This window comes from Fringilla coelebs, assembly GCF_963513975.1.
Source record: "Fringilla coelebs genome assembly, chromosome: Z".
NCBI classification, from domain to species: domain Eukaryota; kingdom Metazoa; phylum Chordata; class Aves; order Passeriformes; family Fringillidae; genus Fringilla; species Fringilla coelebs.
The window spans coordinates 2781331-2800188 of record NC_140031.1 but is presented as its reverse complement, the minus strand read 5'-3'; the positions used below and the strand labels follow the sequence as shown (position 1 = coordinate 2800188).

The following is an 18858-nucleotide window of genomic DNA, read 5'->3' as shown; positions in this document are numbered from 1 at the left end:
TGTACCGTCCGTGTATCACCCCCATAACAAAAGGTTCTGCAGATGTTCAGCTGCAGAACTCCAAGAGCCTCCTTGGAGTTAAAGAATTGCAAAGATGCTGAGCTTTGGCCCAGCCTGTGTTTGTGTCTCATGCTCATTTGTGTGGATGAAGCCTTGGTCCAAAGAAAGTTTTGATCCTCTCATTTGGGGAGGGGGAGCTCCAACCACTTTAATCCATGCTGAGTCAGTGAGCTGCAGATGGGGCAAGGCATTTGAGCTAAAACACTCACATCCTCACAGTTGCATTATTTACCCATTCTCTCTGCTTCCACATCAATCTTTGTCTTGAATTTGCCTGATTTTTCCCTGAGCCTCTTCTGATCCTAGCATGCTTTCCAGTTAAAAGTTATTTTCATTCATCACAAAGAATTTAGTTGGTCCTAACAAAACAGATCAAAAATAATTTTTTGTTATTCCTCAAAGCCAGATTTCAGAATCACGTAAGCAGTTTTACCTCCTTCTTTCTCCTTCATTATGGTGCCCAAAAATTCTTATGAGAATCATGTTGAAGGAAAAGCATATTTATCACTGCAAAAAATAATTTTGTTTCGTGTTGATCTTATAAAAAAATCCAACAAACGCCATCAAAAAATATTGCAATTTTGAAAAATCCCCCTGCTCGTGACAGGTGAATGCTATGAAAAGAAAGTTGCCTAATGTTAAATTCATTGTCACTGGATCAGTTTTATGAAAAAGTTAGTTTTATTCAATTAACCCTATAATACTGTAAGCTGTCACTTGACTTCTGTAAAATTCTCTAGATATTATCTTGTCTGCCCAACTTAATGTCCTGTGATTTATTTTTTTTTTATTTTAAACTGGAGGTTTTATCCTTTAAAGATTGTGAATGTAACCTTGTCAGATATGGAGATGTTTATGTGTTAATGTAAAAGACAGTACACAAATAACTGATACTCTGATAAACGTGTGTTTCTGACACTTGTGTTTTCTGTGTATGCAATGGTCAAAATGTGTCTGCAATCTCAGGCTATGTTCATTAACTGAAGTTTAATAATTCATACAATTTACCACTATGTAACTTCAAAAGCTTCATGTAGAATGTTGCATTAATCCTTAAACAAATTATTTGTACTTTCTGAGGTGTCTTTCAGTCTGTGCTGCTTTCTAACCCATGTTGCTTTTCTCCCCTGCAGATGGACCCCCTGTTGTGGCTCACTATGATATATCAGACACAAACTCAGACCCAGAAGTGGTAAATGTGGACAATCTGTTGGCGGCTGCAGTAGTTCAAGAGCACAATAATTCCTTAGGAAATCAAGACTCAGGATCTGCATGGAGAACCAGAGGGCTGCTGAATGAAATGAGTGTTGATACAGGTTTGTTTAAATTCTCTGACATTTGTGCCTGCATTGCAGTTGGTGGGTCTCCCTTTCTTGGTTTCAATGTTTTTATAGTTTATACAGCTGTAAGAGCTCCCTATGTGGATTTTGTGAGAGAACAGGACAGGTGCTTATTAAAATGTCTGACATTTACTCCAAAATACAAGTAGCAAAAATTGACAAATATTCCTGCAATATATTTTTGACACTAATTTTCTTAACTACTTTTCTTCTTTTCTTTCTAATTACTACAGGGAACTTAGATCTGGGGTTTTGGTCGTGGGTTTTCTTAAAATGAAAGTTACCTAATCTTGTTACCGAATGATTGATTATGACAACCCATGCCACCAGCTAGTCAACTGGTCCTAATCTCATTTTCAGGATTGGGATTGCCTGTGTATGGGGGTTCTTTTTTGGGTTTTTTGTTTGTTTGTTTGTTTGTTTGTTTTGTTTGTTTGTTTTGGGTTTTTGGTTTTTTGGGGGGGGAAGTGGGGTTGTTGTTGTTTGGTTGTTTTTTTGTTTGTTTGTCTCTTTGTATCTATAAAATACAATCATTTATTCTTCCCATATTCCATCTGCATTTCCAATACCCCTTAGGAAACTGGACAGTGTTTTGGATGTTAGCAGGGATCATTTTCTATCAGCTTCATCACAGCTTTTTATGCCAATTTTTTACTTTCCTTCCACTCCTTTTCTTAACTCCCGTGTTAGGATTTCAGGCTGCATTAGACACATAAGTCTTGCCTGGTGGAGCACAAGAGGTTTGTGTTTTGTGATGTTTGCCTAAGGTCTCCTGCCGCAGGGCACCCACATAGGGGAGCGTTGTGGTGGCTCTGAGCTGCTTTTAGCTGTCTCTAAGGCTTAAAGAAACACAATTAGGTGGTGCTTGGTAAAGAGGTGCTCCATTACTATGGAGTCTACAAGTCCATGGTTTGAGTATAAGAATCTCTCTGCACAATTTCACTGTGGTCCATGGCTGGCTGTTGTTCCAGCCTTTTTGAAGCTTGCCTTTGTTTTCCAAGCTCCCTGCTAGTTTTTGCAGGACAGCAGCTGACTGATAGCTATTTGACCCCTAGCAATCCCAGTCCTTTATTAAGGGATTTATTAAACAATTAGAATAGCTGAAATCACCTGTATTACATAGCACTAGTGGACCAAATGAATGTAAGGAAATAAAAAGTAATGTTGCTTACCAAGCTTTCTTCCACTTTTTTCTTAAAATGCTGCAGTGCAGGTAGGATTTTTTTTTTTCCTTCCTTCATGTATATCCAAGGGGACTTGCAGGTAAAAGAAAACTGGAAACATCAAGAGACTTCTTCATCCCTGGGAATGTTCACACGGATTTGGTCCTGGTTCTATGGCTATGTCAGCAGCTGAAAGGATGAATCTCTGCTTGTGTATACACCTTACCCTGCAGCCTCAGTACACATCTGACTACACCCTTGCCAGTGCTGGCCTTTTCCTACAAGGTCTAGGGTTGCACATTGGGAAAGAAGAATTTTCAAATCTTGCATCTGGTTCACAAGTGTAATCTTCAGCCAGCATCTTGTTTAGCAGACTTAAAAGAATGTGTTCCCATGGGAAAATAGCAACATCAGCAGCTCTATCAAAGTGAAAATCTTATTACACTATCACATCTTTGTGCATGGGCAAATATTCGGGGCTCTTTTGCAAGCCCTGGTGGTGTAGGGCAAACAAAACATCACTTTGGGTGTCATCCTAATGACGTGCAAATAAATTAACAGTGTGGGCATGTTATTAGGCATGAAATTTGTATGGCCAGAGGCTGTAAATCTGTCTGTCTCTGCTATAATCCTGATTAGCACTCAGCTACTCTTGCAATATTTACTCTGCTAATCATGGTTTTTCTACTGCTAATTGTCTTTTTGTTGTCTGAACTTAAAGCTATGGTAATATGTGGAAGCTCTTTTAGGACTCCCAATTTATACCTCTGGGGATACCTTTTGTTTAGGAGCTAGTCTGCTTTGCTCCTTTGCCAGACATTACCTTGACAAGGTAATGAAGGGTGGTTAGTCAGTTAAACAATAGATATTATATTAATAGGTATTATATTAATAGGTATTATATTAATAGGTATTATATTAATAGGTATTATATTAATAGGTATAATATAATATAATATAATATAATATAATATAATATAATATAATATAATATAATATTATATTATATTATATTATATTATATTATATTATATTATATTATATTATACCTATTAATATAATTATTAATTAATATAATTATTAATTAATATAATTAATATAATATAATATAATATAATATAATATAATATAATATAATATAATATAATATAATATAATATAATATAATATAATATAATATAATATAATATAATATTATATTATATTATATTATATTATATTGTATTATATTATATTATATTATATTATATTATATTATATTATATTATATTATATTATATTATATTATATTATATTATATTATATTATATTATATTATATTATATTATATTATATTATATTATATTATATTATATTATATTATATTATATTATATTATATTATATTATATTATATTATATTATATTATATTATATTATATTATATTATATTATATTATATTATATTATATTATATTATATTATATTATATTATATTATATTATATTATATTATATTATATTATATTATATTATATTATATTATATTATATTATATTATATTATATTATATTATATTATATTATATTATATTATATTATATTATATTATATTATATTATATTATATTATATTATATTATATTATATTATATTATATTATATTATATTATATTATATTATATTATATTATATTATATTATATTATATTATATTATATTATATTATATTATATTATATTATATTATATTATATTATATTATATTATATTATATTATATTATATTATATTATATTATATTATATTATATTATATTATATTATATTATATTATATTATATTATATTATATTATATTATATTATATTATATTATATTATATTATATTATATTATATTATATTATATTATATTATATTATATTATATTATATTATATTATATTATATTATATTATATTATATTATATTATATTATATTATATTATATTATATTATATTATATTATATTATATTATATTATATTATATTATATTATATTATATTATATTATATTATATTATATTATATTATATTATATTATATTATATTATATTATATTATATTATATTATATTATATTATATTATATTATATTATATTATATTATATTATATTATATTATATTATATTATATTATATTGTATTGTATTGTATTATATTGTATTATATTATGGCCGTCTCATTCCACCCCCTGCCATGGGCAGGGACACCTTCCACTATCCCAGGGTGCTCCAAGGAGCTCCATCCAGGTTGGCCTTGGATGCTTCAAGGGATACAGGGGCAGCCACAGCTGCTCTGGGAAACCTCTGCCACGGCCTCCCCACCCTCAGGGGGAAGAATTTCTCCCCAATGTCCAATCCAAACCTGCCCTCTGGCAATGTGAAGCCCCTAGCAAGTGAATTAAAGCCTCTGAGCTCTTTCATTTCGTGTTTCATAGTCTGCCCAGCCACGTAAAGAAATACTCATGACCCATTTTTGGGCTTTCTGACAGTCAGTGATGTTTGCCAATAAATGTTCAGCTCAACTGCAATGCTGGGAAGAGACTGTCTGGGCTATTAATTTGTTTTAAGTTCAGCTGACCAGCATTTTTTTGTCTTGTGAGGTGGAAAATCCTCTTTCAGGTACCTAGCAGCACATGTGTTTCCTTCCCTTGCTAACCCTGATCTAGTCATCAAGGATCTTGGCTTTCCAAAAGTGGCGCATACAGCATGGTCTCTGCTCCTACACAAGAGCTGCACAGGGACTGGGCACAAGGCATGGAGGGACAGCAGCCAGGGAATGGCTTCCCAGGGCCAGAGGGCAGGGCCAGATGGGATATTGGGAATGAGGAATTGCTGGCTGGGAGGGTGGGCAGGCCCTGGCCCAGGGTGCCCAGAGCAGCTGTGGCTGCCCCTGGATCCCTGGCAGTGTCCAAGGCCAGGCTGGACAGGGCTTGGAGCAGCCTGGGACAGTGGAAGAGATCCCTGCCCAAGGCAGGGGGTGGAACAAGGTGATCTTTGAGGTCCTGTCCAACCCAAACCATTCTATGATTCCATTTGCTTGCATCTTTCCCAAGTGCTTAAAGCAGTCATTAGAAAGTTTCCCTGGCACTTGTTTCAAGTTTAATTTTTTCTGTTTCCTTTTAATGTCCCTGGGGATGTAATCAGTTCTGCTTGTTCACACACCTTTGAAATCCTGTGGATCATTATTGCTTCTCCTCCTCCTCTCATCTTTGAGGAGGTGTCCACTCAAACTAGATACACATAAAATATTTACCTACTCTCAAATTTCCTGTTCAACAACAGCTGACCAAGTGGTTTTTCAGAAGTAGGCAGTATCAGCTACTTCAAGGCTGCCCAGCATCCCTCAGGCTAATGATAAAGAGAGACAGTGGAATTAATAATTTTCTCTTTTTCCTAGGGAAAAAATAAAAAAGAGTAGAAGTTATATCTTTTAATTAACTGATTTTTCAAGGAATCTATTTTCTGTGGGAGAAATAATAATTTCGGCTGCTTTGTGTTTCCCATGTAAGTATTATCCTGTATGACTCAACACATTCACTAATTGGGGTGAAGAACCTTCTTAGCAGCACTTGGCAGAAAATGCAAAAAGGTGGCACACTTGCTGTGAGTATTTAGAGAGGGCTTGTGGTTTGACTGACTGACAAACTGGATGTCATTGAGGAACTGTAATGAAAAAACAGCCCTGCTGCATATGGGACTTGAGTAAATCGCTTTTTCTTTTCAAGTATTTGTAATAATGTTAGAGCAGATGTGTGAAGCAGCGCTGCCAGGAACTGATGGGTTTGCTGTGTTTTTTCACTGGCCAGTTTCCCCTAGTTTTTGATTTAAAGAAATGAAATCAGTTTTCCTTGATGTGTGGGACATTTCTGTCCAGCCTACTGGGGTGGTTGGTTTTTTTTTAGGTTTGTTTTCTTTTTTTTTGCTATAATATCATTGTGTTTGCTTAGGTTGTTTTGTTTCTTAAAGTCAAGGAGGTTTAGGGACAGTCTGACTCTTATCATAAGAGTCTTTCTGACTGTCATAACATTTCAACTGGAAATTCTGGTTGTTCTTGGTGCAATAGTCAGGCTTTGTTCACATTTGTGTGACAGCACCATCACCAGAGCTGCTGACACTGGCTAAATTCAGTGGTTTTCCTGTATCAGGTGATGAATTGTAAGTTGAAAAACTTGGTCTAAAAATGTGGTTTTTTGTTAGGTTGGGAAGCTCCTTTTCCAGCTGATTTCTGGGTCATGTAAGCTGTTAAACACTGTCTGTATTCCCTTTTTCTCCATCTCTAGGTCGTTTGGATTCAGGCTTCCTTGCAGGTGACAAAACCTCTTGTGGCAATGCCCAGGCCAATGAAGAAATTAACATTGCCTCTTCTGATAGCGAAGTAGAGATTGTTGGTGTTCAGGAACATGCCAGGTATTAATTATTTTTTCTTGCTCTAATATTAATTTAATTTTATCAGAATGTCTGTGATACCAATATCTATAATAAAGAAAGAACTGCTGACCTTCACTTCTCCAGTTACCCATCCCTGAGTGATGCCCAAAAGGCAGCAAATGTTGCACTTTTCTTTTTCTGTTTGGCTAGCATGGTGATTTTGGAATGTGTTTTTCTTTAGAAAGTGACCAACTGGATAGTTATTCAGATTAAAGTTGTGTTTCAATATCAAACTTTAACTTGCTAAAGATTTGTAGTATAAAAATACCAAATATTGAGATACTAAGTGTACATACACCAGAAATTCAGATTTTAAGTAATACATGAATATGCAAATAACTAAGTGAAAATCTTTATGTGGGTTCTTATTTCCTTTCAAAATATTAAGTTTTTTTCACAGCTTCCACTTTATTTAATTAGTCATTAGGCGTAAAAGTACTATCATTTTTTCAATGGCTAATGTAATAAGATATCCCCTTTAGGTTAAAAATCAGATGATTTTGAATCTTGGGTTTATTTCAAGATTCAAGAGAGGTCAAAGTAGATGAGGGCAAGAGTGCCAGAGGTTTCTCTCTTAGTCAGAAACCTGTGCAGCTGTTCTTCCTGGTTGGTATTTTTTTAATGTTACTCTTCATTTTTAGTCTGTGGTCTTTCCTTCGCTTAAAATATTATGAAGCAGTTAAACAAAACTGACATTTTCTAATAGTGTGGAGTGTGAATTTGGTGGAATAAAACCAAGTTAAAACAGTGCATAGACAAGCTGCTTCCAAAATTTTCTGCTGCCTGGTTGGTGCTTGGAGGCAGAACAGGGTGTGAGGAACATGGAAGAGAGTTCCTTGTCCCTTCACTGCATCTTTCTTGAGGAAAGAACTAAAAAAGAGTTCTGGACCCAGTTTCCCAGGCAGGAAACTTCATGGGTTATGTGGGCACAGCGCTGTTGGATGTGGAAAAAAAGGAAATTTTCAGGTCCAGAAAGGGGACTTAATCTTAGCTTTTGGAACAGTGAGAAAGTCCTTGCATGGCCAACTCTTTTGGAGGATGGTAATTCCTTAGGAAGCAGCTCTCCTGGCTATTTTTGCAGCAGAACCCAGGGCTTAGAGGGTCTTCATGCTGATGGTGAGGGGTGTGGATTCACCCTGCAGCACTGGCTGCTGTAAATCTGTGCAGCACTGTCCCCTTGTGCTTCTGTCCCCTCTTTGAAAGCTTTCCATGCTGCTGCCTCAATAATACTCACTCTCTGTGGGAACGGAAACATGAGCTAAATGCAGAGTTGCTGTTTAAAATGAGTTTTAGTAGATAAGAACTGAAATAATTTCAGCAAATCAGCCTAAAAGCACTCTCCTGTGCTTTCCTTTGTTCCTCTACCTGTCTCCTGTAGACCTGTGTTTACTGCCTCCCTGGAATACTCACTCACACATCTCACTTGTTTGAATCCTGTTTTGAGTTTTATTTCTCTTGCAGGTCTAGGCTTGCAGTTATGAAGTATTGATGGGCTTCTGGCAGGGTTGTCGTTTGGACAAGGGTTAGGTTTTTGATCAGTAATTTCTGCACGCTTAGTTAGCATGGTGTTTGGATCCTGGTTTTTATCATGCTCCCTGTTCCATGTCTGGTGTGAGTTGTGACATCCTGGAGTTTGTCCATTGTTTGTAGTTCTTCAGATTCTGAGTGAATTGGTGCTGTTTCTCATCATTGGTATAATCCTTGGCATCTGCTTCGGACACTGAGTCATATTTTTAAGTTTGTTAAATTTTTCACCAGTAGAATTTTTTTTAATCATGCATGCATATAAACCAGTTTTCCTCTAGTTTTTCCTAGGAGGCTTTTTGGGTTTTTTATTGCCTTTACTTGGTATCCTCCCTTAGCTGTAGATTGGAAGCATGTTCTCAGCTCATGTTTGACTGAACGTTTTGCTGTTGGTTACTTGTGTGACTAGTTTGAGGATAAACACTTATTTTTCAGAGGTATCTTTTTTTTGGTGAGATAATTTATCACGTGTTTTCATAATCTTCAGGAGGAAAAGTTAGTTGTAGCTTTGCCTAAACACTTAAGGACTGTTCTCAGAATGGTGCACCACAGTCCCTGAGACCAAACATCATATTTAATTTGCTCTGCCTACAAGCTTTTCTTGCCAGTTAAGCTTAGAAATACTTCTCTTTAAAATAAAGCTTTAAAAGAAAGAAATCCCATACATTTTTTAGACTTCCAGGTTCTTATTGCTAATTCCTTGTAGATATATACTTTAAGTATGTGTTTTTATGACAGAAGAAGTAATAAAAGAGCCATTCTGAACATCACATCTAAACCTAAGCAGTGTATTGGAGAAGGCAATGAGACATTTATATTCAGAGAAGTTACAGCTCAGAGAATGAGATTTTTCATTCTATTTCATGAAACTCCAACCAGAACCAAGAGAGCTGAGCATAACCTAAGTAGTTTTGGAGAAAATAAATAGCACAGACTTAAATTGGAATAAATAAAATGTAAATGTCAGGGATATTTGATCAGTGCAGGAAATTGGAGTTCCTGAAATACACGTGCCTTCACAAAGAAATGGGAAAAGGTTACCCCACAGCCAGAGCACCTCATGTTTATCCAGCAGCCAGGAGGAGCTGCAGCCACTACCAGTAGCTTGCAAGAGCAAAACAATTTTTGGAGCACTAGGTATCAAGTTTTATTAGTGCCTGTGCAGGATTTACAGCTGGAAATTGAGTGATCATCCTAAAGCCTCTAATAAATTCCTGTCATCACTTCATCATAAACAAAATTATTCTACCTTTCATTTTGCATTTATTTTTTCTAATTGCTCTTAACCCGAGATTCATTTGTCACGTATCTACTATGGATATAATAGGTAAAACTGGTATGTGAAAGGTACCTGTGTATTGTGCTTCAGCAGGGCTCTGGAGCCTTATCTTCAAATACACCTTTTAGTCTCATTGGGTGCAGTCACTTAAAGCTTAAATGTTTTGCTGAAGTGGGGCTGAACTGTTGTCAGCATTTCCCAGCATGTTTGTAATTTTCAGTTAAAAAGACCAAAAGAAAAAAAAGTCAGACATAACGACCGTAATAACATAATTAGCAAGATCTCTTTTGCAATTATTGTAATGAAAGTATCATTACCTCCTTGTTTTAATATGGCTTTGATTTAATATTGCAGTATAGCTTTTCTTTTTCTCTTAGGCAGCCTCACTTCAGATTTTTCTCCTTTTAGAAAGTCCAATGGGTAAAGCTGCATCAGGAAACTGTGCATGGTACTACACATGGTGGGGCAGGCTTCCTCAAGATCCTTGGGATCCATGCACATATTTTTTAAGGAGGATCACATTACACCCGCTGGCATTCCTTTGGAATAATTTAATCCCCAAATTTAAATTTAGCTTTGCTCACTGGGCGTTTGAGATGCCACGGACTCTGCAAGTGGAGAATCCAGTTTGGAGGGGAAGTGCTAACCAGAGAACAATAAAACACTGGAGGAGGGGGTGTGGTGGCTGAGCTGAGCAGTGTCCCTGACCGTGTGTGTCCCTCTCCTTGCTGCAGGTGTGTGCATCCCAGGGGAGGGGTGATCCAGAGCGTGGCCTCCTGGAAGCGCGGCTCGCCCTTCGGCAGCGCCCAGCCCGCGCAGCCATGGACAGCAGTGGCTCCCCAGCAGAACTGGTCCTCGCCCCCAGAAGTGGTGGATCTCACTCTGGATGAGGACACCAGGCGCAAATACCTCCTGTAAGGCCGTGTCACTGTGCTCTGCCCCCTCCCCTCCCGCCCTCCCTGGCACAGAGGTTCAGTGGTGAAACCATCACCTCCAGAGGCCCCGTCCTTAGCACCAAGAAACCAGAACCCACGGCGTTTCTCCACTTCCACGGGAATGTAGTCTGATTTCAGTATCACTTCAAATGGTTTTGCCTTCTCCGAGGAGGATTCCTGCCCAGAATTAACAGCACCAAATTTAAAACACATCTGCAGTTACTAACGTGTGCGTGTACATCTAACGAAATAACTGCATGCAAACTTACGTCCTCCCACACTCCCCACCTCCCAGCTCCAGGACTTTTTTAATTTATCAGTATCTTGAGTTTGTTAGTAGAAGTTAGTGTGTTGCTGTGTGAGCATCAGTGATTTTGAGAAATGCTGTGTCCTCACTGATTTCAGTGGAACTGGGGAGTATTCAACACTTCCAAAATTTGGGCCAGGAGTATTTTTACCCAAACTGATTTGGTTATGTTACCAGCAGGAGGGATTGTCTTTAATGCAAATGGCCCATAACAAATGCACTGAACAGCTTTTAATTAAAACATTTTTTATTTTTAATGTAAGTTATAGTTTATACTCTTCAGTGCTGAGTCTTCTGTCCACTTGACTACTGTGTTTCACTGGTCAATTCCCACAGCTTGGAATGGCTAAAATAGTGATAGTAGTGACTTAGGAACAGCTGAACATTGCAAAAGCACAGCAAAAAGTAATAAAAAGGCCCAGCATTCCTCTCCTTTTTAATTATAGCTTGTTATTATTATTACCTCTGAGTTTTGCCTGGAGTAGATGAAGAAGAGGAATTAATGTTTTACTCACAGTCCCCATCTCTACTGCTGCTTGTTTGCGTCATTCACCATCTCAGAAAACAAAAAACAAATCCCAGGCAAATTCCAAAGCTCCAGCCTGGCAAAGAGGTGTTCAGCTGGGACCTGTTCCTGGAATTTGTGGGGCTACTCAAGTGCTTAAAACTCTGTCCTGAAAGATGTTGCAGGGTCAGGGTCAGAAACTAAGGTTGTGGTTTTAAACTTTTTTATTTCTTAAATTAGTAATCTGCACCATTTCCCTGGCTTTCAATCATGCCTCTCATACTAGTTTTGGAAATGCCAAGATTCAGGAAACTTTCTACCAGAATATTTACCAAAATCAGTGGAACGACTCACTTCAGCGGGCTGCAGTTTCTGTGGTGTACATGGAAATTCCTGCCCTTCATCTGTCTTTTTGAGCCTTTCCCAAGGCAAAAACCAAAGATTAGACTTTAACAAGATGATATTGTTCACTTTAAATGTCTACTGTGCAATTGGAACATTCCTTCATATTCCAGATGTTTCTATTGGGAATTTTGTACAGCTCTGCCATTAGATTTTTCACTTTTTAAAGCTGAACAAGGGTGGTCAGGACATGGGAAGTTCTGCTTTCCTTTTGTGTCAGCTGGTTTTCAAAATTTATTTGGCTTCCCTTAATTTTATCTGTGGGCAAAATAAAAAATTAAAATAGAGTTACCTGTGTTGTTACATAAAGGCAAAACAGCCCAGCACGGGGATATCTTTAGTAAAAAACATCTGTTTCTTCCATAAGCAGGATAGCTCATGCTGCACTTTACAGAACAGCTAGGTAAGGATTGATATTCCCATTTCCAGCTTTCTACAACATTGAACATAAGTGTCTTGCATGGCCAGAGAAATACCTGTGGTGTTTTTAGTGACCAATTCCTTTGTGTGGGAGGGAGGAAGGGGAGCATGGATGGATCCTGTTGGCCCTGCAGCAGGGAATGGCCCCGTGCTGCTCTGCCCATCCTTTCTCCTCATCTTTCCATTAGCTGTGGGCTCACACTCCTGCTGTAAAGATAACTTTCAGAGTCTCCTGAAGAGTGGTTGTGAAGAAAGCTGCAGGGACCCTTTTTGCAGTACTTCCATGAAAAAATGCAAAATATCTCTCCTTGTTTTTCAGTTTGTATATGATGTGACTTCCATGTATACATAAAAACAACTGCCTCCTAACCAAACTTCCTCCAATTGTGCACTGTGTTTGTTTAAACAGCTCATGTATGGTAGTCCGATGCAGGTTTTCTTTTATTTAAAACACTATGTATTTTCTTTTAACAAATTTCAAGGCTAGTGATCTGAAAAAAGCAATCACTGGATATAGGTAGAAAATAGTTTGGGTTTGTTTCTTTTTTTTTGTTTCTTTTGTTTTTCTTTTTTTATTTCTTTTTTTTTTTTTTAACTTCTGGTTTTTTTTTTTTTTTTAAAAGAGCAAAAACGTGCCTGGGTGGTTTTTGCTCTTCTCAGCAGGAAAGAGAAAAGTTAGCCATTGTATGGCTGTGAACCAATGCACGTGGGGCCTGGACCAGAACCCACTGGGGTCGGTGTGGGGCTGACCTCAGTGTGCATTGGCTCGAGCCCTTCAGGGTTTAGCAGTTTTCCTGAATTGCTGGAGTGTGAACTTGGAATCTTCTGTAGTGAAGACAAATCATTGCTCAGAATATAAATGTTTTAAATGCGCGGCTCTAGTTAAAAATAAAATTTGGTTCTTCTTGACACTCACTATTTAGTTCTCATTTTCCATCTAGTATTTAATGGTCTTTGGAGAGAAATAATAATAAAACAGAGTGTTATATATATATATATATATATATATAAAAATATATATATTTTTGGTGCAAGATGAGACCTTCTGTTTTTTGAAACAAGTCTGTAGAATAAAGGTTAAACTATTTTAAGACGAAATAAAATAGAGTGTATTATTTAAACAATATAGATTTGTTGGGTTTTTTTTCTTTCCACTTCCATCAATTATGCTGCTGTTTGTCACATCTACAATTTAAATCTGTAAATTCTGGGTTACAGTTGCTGAAATTCAGCACTGTTTCTTGCTGTAACACATTTAATTTTGCACATCCAGAACACTGAAGTGATTTCTTGGCTGCAAAACCTTCCTTTTATCTCTGACCAGGGCAGGACCAACACTTCCCCCTGTAGCCTTGGTGCTAGGGGATGTGCAGGTACCAGTACAAGTGGCTGCTGCCCATCACAGAATCCCAGGACAGTTTGCTTTGGTTTGGAAGGGACCTTAAAGATATTCTCATTCTGTCCCCTGCCACGGGCAGGGACCCCTTCCACTGTCCCAGGCTGCTCCCAGCGCCATCCAGCCTGGCCTTGGGCACTGCCAGGGATCCAGGGGCAGCCACAGCTGCTCTGGGCACCCTGGGCCAGGGCCTGCCCACCCTCCCAGCCAGCAATTCCTCATTCCCAATATCCCATCTGTCCCTGCCCTCTGGCCCTGGGAAGCCATTCCCTGGCTGCTGTCCCTCCCTGCCGTGTGCCCAGTCCCTGTGCAGCTCTCCTGGAGCCCCTTGAGGCCCTGGCAGGGGCTCTGAGGTGTCCCTGGAGCCTTCTCTTGTGCAGGTGAGCAGCCCCAGCTGTGCCAGGCTGGCTTCAGAGCACAGGGGCTCCAGCCCTGGCAGCATCTCCGTGCCCTCCTCTGCACTGGCTCCAGCAGCTCCCTGCCCTCCCCGTTTTGGGGCTCATTGTGCCCTGCAGAATCCCCTCCAGGGATACAATTTCAGCACAGCCTCTGCCTCCCCACACACCTCAATCCTTCAGGTGTCTGAGCGACCTTCCCACCATTATTTCTGTGACTGCATCCCCCTGTCCCGTCCCCCCAGACACCTTCTGCTGTTCAGTGAGACTGCCTGACTCAGAGGCTGATGATACAGGGCAGGTCCTCTCTGGACAGGGGGGTGGTGCCAAGGTCAGCTGTCTTCAGAGAACCACAAAATTGTATGGGAGAATTTGGAGCCACAAGTAAAGAAGAGGATGGTTAAGTACAACTGCACTGTGCTGAGCATGAGGTCCTGCTGCCTGCCCCCTCACAGGCAAAATGGAAATGGGAATAGGAATAAAAATAATAATGATTATGATTCAGTACCTCTGCTGTGTTTTATATGTATTTATCACATTTATCACAAGTCAGGAAGATCATTTATCCATGTATTTTAAGTACCAATATGGATAATGAAGGTAAAGTGGTTTTCAGCCTTACTGAGTTCTTGGCATTTGTGGAGCCTAAAAATACAAAATCTGGGCCTGGTGGTTGTTGGAGAGGTGGGCACCAGTCTCAGATTTTATTTTGTGTTTATCAGCAGCTGAGGGAGAGCAGAACCCTGGAGTTTGGTGCAGATGTGGGAAGAGGACAGATAAAATATCTGCTGAATCTTTTCTTTATCACCAAGAGACACGCAGATTCTGTAGGCTTCAGGCTACACTAAATGGAAAGCTTCAAATTCCTCCTGTGGCCCTTGGCACTTCCTTATGCAGGAGCCACTTGACTTTGTGGGAATTGCCATTTCTGGGGCAACGCAAAACTGATGAAAACTACCCAGAACCAGGTTAGATTTTGTATTGTGTTTTCCCCACTGAATTAGTTGCAATGCAGATTAATTCTGTGGCTGAAAGTTTAGTTTGTGCGCCTTGAAATGAGGACTGAAGGGGTTGTGCTAAGTGGCTTTGTTCCCCAGTTCCCTGGAGAATCTGTAAATGGTGCTCTTTGCTGAAGGCATCACCTCCCTTGGCTGAAACACTCCCAGTTTTGCCTCTCCTTTTTGGGGCTGTCATCTCTGAATGTCAGCTGCTGTGGCTTTCTCTCCAGAGCACCCCAGGGATGCGGTTTCCCTTCTGTCTGCACAGGGAAGGAGCAGAATGCCTGCAAAATGCAAACTTGGGATGGACAAACCCTGCATTTACTGACAACTTTGGTGCAAATAAGGTGAAATCCTCTTGTTACTGATGCTAAAGGGCAGACAAAGATCCAACCCATGGATCCCCCCAGTCTATACCTTGAGTTTTTGAAAAGCAAATTCCAACCTGAGAGTCCTGACGACTGCTGATTCACAAATGCCCCTTGGAAGTTTTCTCATGGATCTGGTTAGTCATCTGGATTTGCAATTTAGTTTAAAATTAGAATTGAGTGCCAGCCACTGGGAAGGAAACATCTTTCAGACAGTCTCGGGGCAAAGCTGGAGTGGGCAGGGGGAAAGCTGTCTGGAAGTTTAATTTCAGATAATTTTCTACACTTACTCGCTGCATCACCAGCTTCGGGTGAATCCAGGGCAACGACATCAGAGCTGGGAAAACAAACAAGAGTACTCTGTCAAATTCATTTTCCATTGCTGTAGGTGCTGTGAATTGAACACAGTTCCTGGAGCCTGACTGGTGCCTCTGATGAAATGCCATCTGCAGCTAAGCAGTGCTTTTGCTTTGTCCCCGGCTGGCTCGTGATCAGGGACACCCAAACCTTTCCTGCTTTGTTTCTCCCAGATCCTTGTGTGTCTGCTTCAAACTTGGAATTGCTGAATGCCAGTGAACCCCGTGTCAGGCCAATCACAGAATGACAGAACGACTTGGGTTAGAAGGGAACTTAAAGACCATCTAATTCCACCCCCTGCCATGGGCAGGGACATCTTCCACTGTCCCAGGCTGCTCCAAGCCCCATCCAGCCTGGCCTTGGACACTGCCAGGGATCCAGGGACAGCCACAGCTGCTCTGGGCACCCTGGGCCAGGGCCTGCCCACCCTCAGACAGAATAATTCCTCCCCAGTATCCCATCCAACCCTGACTTCTGTCCATTTAAAGCCATTCCCTGGCTGCTGTCCCTCCCTGCCTTGTGCCCAGTCCCTGTGCAGCTCTCCTGGAGCCCCTTGAGGCCCTGCCAGGGGCTCTGAGGTGTCCCTGGAGCCTTCTCTTCTCTAGGTAACATACCAAGACCAGAATACAAAACCACAGTGAGCAAATCCTCATAAAAAGGGGGATCATTTCAAAAACAACCTCACAACATGTCGCAGAAGAGGCCTGGCATATTGAAAATGTTGTTTAGTTCAACCCCCCCATAGCAAAAGGAGAATGAGCCCCTGGTGCCCGCCTAGGAGACCTCCACAGTTCCCAAGCATTTTCTGTGGTTGGGATGCTGTGTGAACAAAGTCTCAGGCCATTAAAAAACCCATCCCACTTGCAGCTGATGAGTCCTTGACTCCTTGGACAATCTCTCTTTCCTCCATCTGCTTGTCAAAAGGAGGAATTAGGGCAATAATTAAAGCAGTCCCACCTGGTCATGGCACAATGCAGGGAGGGAGGTTTCTATGAGAGGCTGAGCTCCCTGACACTCAAAAAAGCCTTGTTTAATGCTTTATTTTCCCAGTAAGCAGCAGGATTGCATACTAAGTCAAGTTTTTGGAGGGGTGATGCAGCACTCCCTCATCCTTCGGTGGCCAGTGTAAGGTCTTGTCCTGGAAAAGACTTCCCAGCTTGTCCAAAAACTCTAAAATGCCCTTAAAATGATCCAAAATGCCCTTAAAATGATCCAAAATGCCCCAAAATTAGCTTTACACCTGCATCTTCTTCCCCGTGCCCCAGGGAGAAACCCCTTTAATTCCTGGGGCTCCAGGCTCAGCTCAGGCTGCTCCCAACCCCACAGAAAGGCTGGGGAGGTGGGTGGGTGGAGGGGAGGGCTCTCAGCAGCACCCTTTTTGCCAGGGAGGCAATAACAATGATTTTTACTGCAGTTTGGCCCCCGATATTTTCTCTCAGGAAGCCCTGGCTGGAAGCAGCCCCTGGGAAGGCACTAGATGGCACCAGAGCCAGAGGATACGGGATCTGGCTGCTGTCTCACCCTCCTCTGCAGCCCCCAGAACGGGGAAAGTGCCCTCGAAAACAGGCGAAAGGGCTCCTGGATGTGAAATAAACCAATTTTTTTTTTTTTTAATTTTCTAACACTGCTGGACCCAGTCACCTTGGTCAGACTCTGTCCATGCCGGCAGCATCCATCCCAAGGCAGGGAAAAGGGCCCTGGGAAGAGAAAAAGAAATCAAATAGTCTGGATAGAATACTGAAATTAAATTATCCAGCTGTGATTTTGAAGTAATTAACCACTAATAAGTTGTTTCTCCAGATTTTAAGCCCAGGATCTGGGAATGTGGATAGGGGTTGCTGAACTTGCCTTATTTTTGGTTATTGCAAACCAAGGACCTGATCTCATAAATAAAATAGTTCAATGTCTTTGATTAGCAGCAGAATTTGTGGGATTTTGCAGCAAAGCATGTTTCCAGGAGAGGGCTTTCCTTTCTTCACAGCTCCTGCAGTGATCATGGTTGTGTCCCAAAGCTGCTGCTGCAGGGAGCTGGTGGGATACTGGGATGGGGACAACATTGGGGAGCTACCAAGGAAACACACCAAAACCTCTGCTCCCCAAAAATGAGGGCAAGATGGAAGAGAAAGGATGAATTTGAGGTCATTCTGCTTGAAACAGGGTGGTGTGACACATCCTAAAGCACACCCTGTCCCCAACTTATGGAGGCACACAGGGAGGAATGAGTATTGTGAGCTTAAAACTCTGATTGAAAGGAAGAATTCAGTCGGCCCTAATGTCCCACTTTGGACTCAATGTAGTGAATCTCCACCAGCTCCCATTCTGCAACAGCCACCACCAGTCAGAAATTTCCCCAGCTGTCTTGTCATCTGCCACACCCATACAAATAGAGAATGAAATTCCTCAAAGAAAAATAATTCATTTTTGGCAAAATGTTAAGATACAAATGGGGCATCATAGACTCATTGAATTGCTTTAGTTAGAAAAACCCTTTAGGACCATCGAGTCCAACCATTCCCCAGCACTGCCAAGGCCACCACTGACCCATGTCCCCAAGTGCCACATCCACATGGCTTCTAAATCCCTCCAGGGTTGGGGCTCCAACACTGCCCTCTGGGCAGCCTGTTCCTAAGATTAATGACCCTTTCCATGAAAAAAATTCCCTAATATTCAACCTGACCCTCCCCATGTCCAGCCTGAGGCCGTTCCCTCTCCTCCTGTCCCTGTTCCCTGGAGCACAGCCCGACCCCCCGGCTGTCCCCTCCTGTCAGGAGCTGTGCAGAGCCACAAGGGCCCCCCTGAGCCTCCTTTGCTCCAGGCTCAGCCCCTTCCCAGCTCCCTCAGCCTCTCCTGGGGCTCCAGCCCCTCCCCAGCTCCGTTCCCTGCCCTGGACTAATGACATTTGTCTCCTTTGCCACCATAAATTGTGCTCCCTCCTGAAATGAGCTGGGGAGGGCTCTGGATGTGTGCT

At 40.4% G+C, this 18858-nt stretch overlaps 1 protein-coding gene across 1 annotated transcript in view; it reads left to right on the top strand.

The window, feature by feature from the left end:
• ARK2N (arkadia (RNF111) N-terminal like PKA signaling regulator 2N) overlaps positions 1-13398 on the top strand; it is a 46312-nt gene extending 32914 nt beyond the window's left edge. Inside the window, exons 3-5 of the mRNA XM_084225059.1 lie at positions 1194-1376; positions 6857-6983; positions 10542-13398. Of these exons, the coding sequence (XP_084081185.1) occupies positions 1194-1376; positions 6857-6983; positions 10542-10725 (494 nt within the window). The 3' untranslated portion in view covers positions 10726-13398. The remainder of the gene's footprint in view (positions 1-1193; positions 1377-6856; positions 6984-10541) is intronic.
• The last annotated feature ends 5460 nt before the right edge of the window (positions 13399-18858 follow it).